This window comes from Tupaia chinensis, unplaced genomic scaffold, assembly GCF_000334495.1.
Source record: "Tupaia chinensis unplaced genomic scaffold, TupChi_1.0 Scaffold146740_1, whole genome shotgun sequence".
NCBI classification, from domain to species: domain Eukaryota; kingdom Metazoa; phylum Chordata; class Mammalia; order Scandentia; family Tupaiidae; genus Tupaia; species Tupaia belangeri.
Genome location: NW_006206595.1, coordinates 1,740,362 through 1,745,198, shown reverse-complemented (window position 1 = coordinate 1,745,198; position 4,837 = coordinate 1,740,362). Strand labels below are relative to the sequence as shown.

At 41.9% G+C, this 4,837-nt stretch overlaps 1 protein-coding gene across 1 annotated transcript in view; it reads right to left on the bottom strand.

Moving 5' to 3' along the window:
• NCKAP1L (NCK associated protein 1 like) overlaps positions 1 to 4,837 on the bottom strand; it is a 79,763-nt gene that overhangs the window by 8,635 nt on the left and 66,291 nt on the right. Inside the window, exons 28-29 of the mRNA XM_006169112.3 lie at positions 1,334 to 1,427; positions 312 to 428 (exon numbers count right to left, since the gene is read on the bottom strand). Of these exons, the coding sequence (XP_006169174.1) occupies positions 312 to 428; positions 1,334 to 1,427 (211 nt within the window). The remainder of the gene's footprint in view (positions 1 to 311; positions 429 to 1,333; positions 1,428 to 4,837) is intronic.

The window sequence follows — 4,837 nt, the reverse complement described above, 5'->3', positions numbered from 1 at the left end:
GAAAGAGAAACAAAAAGAAATAACAAAGTAAGCTACCCTGGGCTGATTCCAACGGGTAGTTTTTCATATTTTTGAGGCTGGGCTGTTCGTACTTGATACTAGAAGGCATTCTGGGATTAGGGGAAGGATATTCCTAAGAAATTTTACTAGAATAAAACTTTATATATAGTTCATTCTCAAGTGCTTTTTGAAACAGATTTTTACGCTTGACTCAGAAATCAGATTTCCCAAGTACATGTCTCCATCTCATCTCCCTGTCTTAGGACACTAACCTGAATAGCACTGGTCCTTTGAACCTACAGCTTACTTACCATCCTTCTCAATGCTGTAGAAGGAAGATGGGTCAGTGGCAAGGAGTGGGAGGGAAACGGCAAGAAAGATCAAGAGCAGGCAAGCCACCTTATATTCCTCCTCAGAGGACGAAGTATCTGGTAAGAGGGAAAAAGTAAATAAGATCAGCAAATAGGGAGTTACCTTCTACAGGGGTCCTATTTTACAGAATTGCTGTTAAATGACATGAAAAATATCTATGACGATACTTTATAAAGTTCAGTAGACAGGTTATTATTATTATTAAAGAGGACAGGGCTAGCATCCACTTCTAGTGAAGGGCCTGAATCCTAAAGGCCTCCCCTGGTGATAGGCAGAACTAGCCAGAGACTCTGCTGATACACAATCTGCAGTCCTAGGACAACTGTCATCTACATGATGGGATGGAGAGGCAGAAAGGAGAAGAAAGATTCTCACCAACCAAAACAGAAGCAGAGGATAAGTCTGGTAATTTTGAAAGGACTGAATACCAACCCCTTGGTTCTATCCCTATCCGAGTGTATTTAAATATGAATGTGCTAATCAGAGGAAATGTGTAATGGGAAACATAAGAGACAAGTGTGAGCTGGGGGATAAACGAAGAATGTAAGGTGATTCTGTGGGAGGGGAGAGTACAGGATCGCCATGGGGAACTTAGATGATGTGCCACACAACCTAGCATGAAATCATATGCTATTTTGTGTTATTCTCTCATTGTTTCATTTGCATTAATCTTATTTCCCCAAGCAGACTGTAAATTCCTCTGAGCACTTGCTGAGAACCAAACAGACTCTCAGTACTTTTTAGCTGATTGGTAGATTAACTGGTGAGAACCTGAGGAGAAATCTAAATTGCCTATATAAGTATTTTCTGGAGGTTAGGGTCTACACTTTAAGTCTTTACTTAGCTTTCAGTTCATATCCTCTGAGTTCCCAATCCCAAATAAAGGATTCTTTGACACTGACATTTTTCCACCCAAGAATAGGACCTACACCCTCTCTTGCTCCCTTTCCCCCAATCTTACCAGCTTTCAGATTGGCAATGGCAGCCACCAGGGCTGGGTCAATGTCGCAGCCCAACCCTGCAGCAGAGGCCAGCTCAAAGACACTCAGGGTCACCTGGTAGAGAAGAAAACAACATTCTGGAAAGAATTCCCAAGAGAGAAGAGTTTGGCAGAATCTGCTAGTAGCCAGGATTCCCAGATCACAGATTTTAAACTTGAGGTATACTATCATCTTTCTCTAAATATTCCTTTCATAGCTTTCTATAGTCTATAGGGGGGAAAATGCTTTATAGTGGCATTCAGGATACTCCATTGTACAAATGTACTTTCTCAATCTTATTTCCCTGAATGCTTCCTCCAGCCAACACAGCCAGGGTGTTTAATTCATTGTCCCCAAACTATTGAGTCGTCGAAAAAGTCATGACGTATTTTTCTATGTAAAAATGTATCATGGGGCTGGCAGGTAGTGTAGTGTTAAGGTGCTGGACTACCACATGGTCGACTGCAGTGCAAGAGCCAGATCTGGCAGCTTGAAAATCACACTGGACACATGTGCATGTGCACCCAAAATCCTAAGAGGAGAATGATGGATAAGGAATTGCCAGTGGCCATCCCCTCACCAAGGGGTGATTTCTCACTTTCTGTCTCTCTGGCAAGCACACGTACCCTAAAACCAAAAATCTTTCTTAAAAAAAGAAGAAGAAGAAGAAAGAATGAAAAGCATCATTACTTTTCTGACAACCCAGCACAACTTCTTTTCTCTTGGCTGTACTTTGATTCACATTCTACCCTCTTTCTAGGGTGTCCTTTCTTCTCTATTTACAAGGGAACTTCAAAAAGTCCATGGAAAATGGAATGAAAACACAAACTTATTTTGGTGCAAAAATTTTAAAAATCCATACATAGTTTATTAAAAATACACACTTCCACGAACTTTTTGAATACACCCCCCCCCTTACGTCTAAGTGACAGTCATCCCTTGAAGCTTAAATCCAGGTTCCACCTTCTCTATAAAGTTCCTAAATTCTTAAGTCCAAACCCATGTCTCCCTCCTTAAATTGGTACCACTGACCACTCATGCTCCTTATATTGGTTATCTTTTACAGGAGCTGAGATATATGGCTTATCTCACTGAATAGATGGTCATTTTAAAAAGTCTTACTGCATAGTGAAGGGAGAAGAAGGCTTTGTAGTGAGACAGATTTGGGTTCAAATGCTAGCAACACTGCTTATTAAATGGGTGACCCTGGCTAAAAGTTACTGGATCATCAGAAAGTCGTGATGCATTTTTGCATTAAAAAAATAGGAAAAATATGTCATGACTTTTCCAATGACCCAATACTTACCCACTTTCAGCCCCAGTTTTCTCATCTGCAAAATTGGGATAATGATACTTACCTCACAACATCGTTGTTAAGATTAAATAGAACCACAAGTGTGAAGCATCTATCCTAATGATTGCAGTAAATGTTATGCCCATCTCACCGCTTCATCTTAAAGATAGGACTTTAATAGATATTGATTGATTAAATGATTAATGCCTGAATCTATCATTGTACTCAGAACTGGGTGCCCAGAACATAACTCCAAACTCCATTCCTATGTGAATTATTTAGATCCCTTTGAGGTTAAGGGAGAAAAAAAACTTTTGGCTCAGCCACCATGACACAAATGGGAAGGCACCATTAAACAGTGGCTAAGGTTGCATGCGAAACCTGGGTTCAGTTTCTAGACCAACCTAGAGAGGCCACAGAGAGTGTGCATGCCTACAGTCCTAGCTAACTGGAGGCTAGGACACAAAGACACAAAGACAGTGGCAGGGTAAGACCCTATCAAAGATACTTATCTCTGTCTCTCCCCTAGAAAAAATGTAAGGTTCTGACATAACAAGGATAATTGTTTCAATAACATACAGAAGTAAATAGAACATATTATGCAGGGGCTGGCAAATGGCATGACGATTGGGGCACTAGACTCCCACATGGCCAATTGCAGTTCAAGTCCCAGACCTGGAGGCTTACTTTCTCACTTTTGCTCTCTCTCTTGTTCTGCCTCTCATTAAGAAATAACAATAATTAATAAAAGTAAATAAATAAGTCATCTTTTTTTTTTTGAGAAGTTTTTTTCTATAGGGCATGTGCACTCACCAGAAAGACAGAGAGAGACAGAGAGACAGAAAGTGAGAAAGCACCACCCTTCAGGGGGATGGTCACACCACAATCTCTTCTCCTCTCTTCTCCTCCATTGCCCTCTTAGGATCCTGGGTACACACATACATGTGCCCGGCGTGAGTTTAAGCCACCAGGTCCAGAACTCAAACCGTGGTCTACTACATGGGAGTCCAGCAACGTAGCCATTGGGCCATTTGCTGGTCCCATGTCTTTTCTTTTTTCTTTTTTTAGAGAGAGATTTTTTTCTATAGGCCTGTGTGCTCACCAGAGAAACAAAGAAAGAGAGACAGAAAGTGAGAAATCACCCACCAGGGAGGATGGCCATGCCACAATCCCTTCTCCAGTCCCCTCTTGGGATTTTGGGCATGCACACACATGCACCCGGCATGAGTTTTAAGCTGCTGTGTTCCAGACTCGAACCACAGCTGACTATGTGGAAGTCCAGCAATGAACCATTATGCCATCTTCTGGTCCCATAAATAAGTATTTTTTTAAAAAAATAATAGCAAGGAACCCCACAGACATAACAGCATTCATTGCCTATGATGCTGACACAGGATCTAAACCTTAGCAACTTTCTGCTCTGCCCTTTATTTAAATAGCCTACCACCTAGATCACCCTGTTTGTGGCAACTGTGGCCTAGTGGATCAGGCACTTGGTCCATGACTTGCGGTTTTCTTAGTATCTAGCTTTAATTTTCCCACTAGCCAGTTTCCTCTTATCACAGACCTTTCCTCCTTTAAAGGAATCAATCATAAGAGAAGTAGCCTGCCCTTTGCATTTGAAGAACCTTGTTCTCAGACTTTGGCTGGATTTCCTACATAACATACTTGTTTGTTCCAGATGATTCAAAGACACGATGACTCTAAGCTGGGGGAGGAATGGGGAATGGGCATTTGACTTAGGTTGTCTGCAGAAGCCCTTCTTCCTCTCTCCATCGCCTGTAGTAATAAATGGAGACCGAGGCAGGTGATGCAGACATAGAGGAACAGAAAGTTTAAAAACTGGGTGTATAAAAAGGCCAGAAAAAGAAAGGAAACTCTGAGGTAGGCAGGGTGGGTGGGAATGGAAGGAACAAATCTAACATAAAGTACCTAAGCTCCTGACTAAAGAGGGGACTTGTTTGCACAGTTTGGCACCTAATTTGCACATTGCTCATTTCAGGTGAAAACCTACAGCTACTATTCTAGGTTTTACTCCTCTCCCTCCCAACTAGCACAGGGTCTTCAAGGGTCCTACTTGCTCTGTCCCCCATATCTCCCTAGCTCTGCCCTCTCTCTCCAACATCTGTCTGACCAGTTTGCCTACTCAAATCCTGACTCTTACCTCTACGGCATTCTTCAGAGCTCTCTT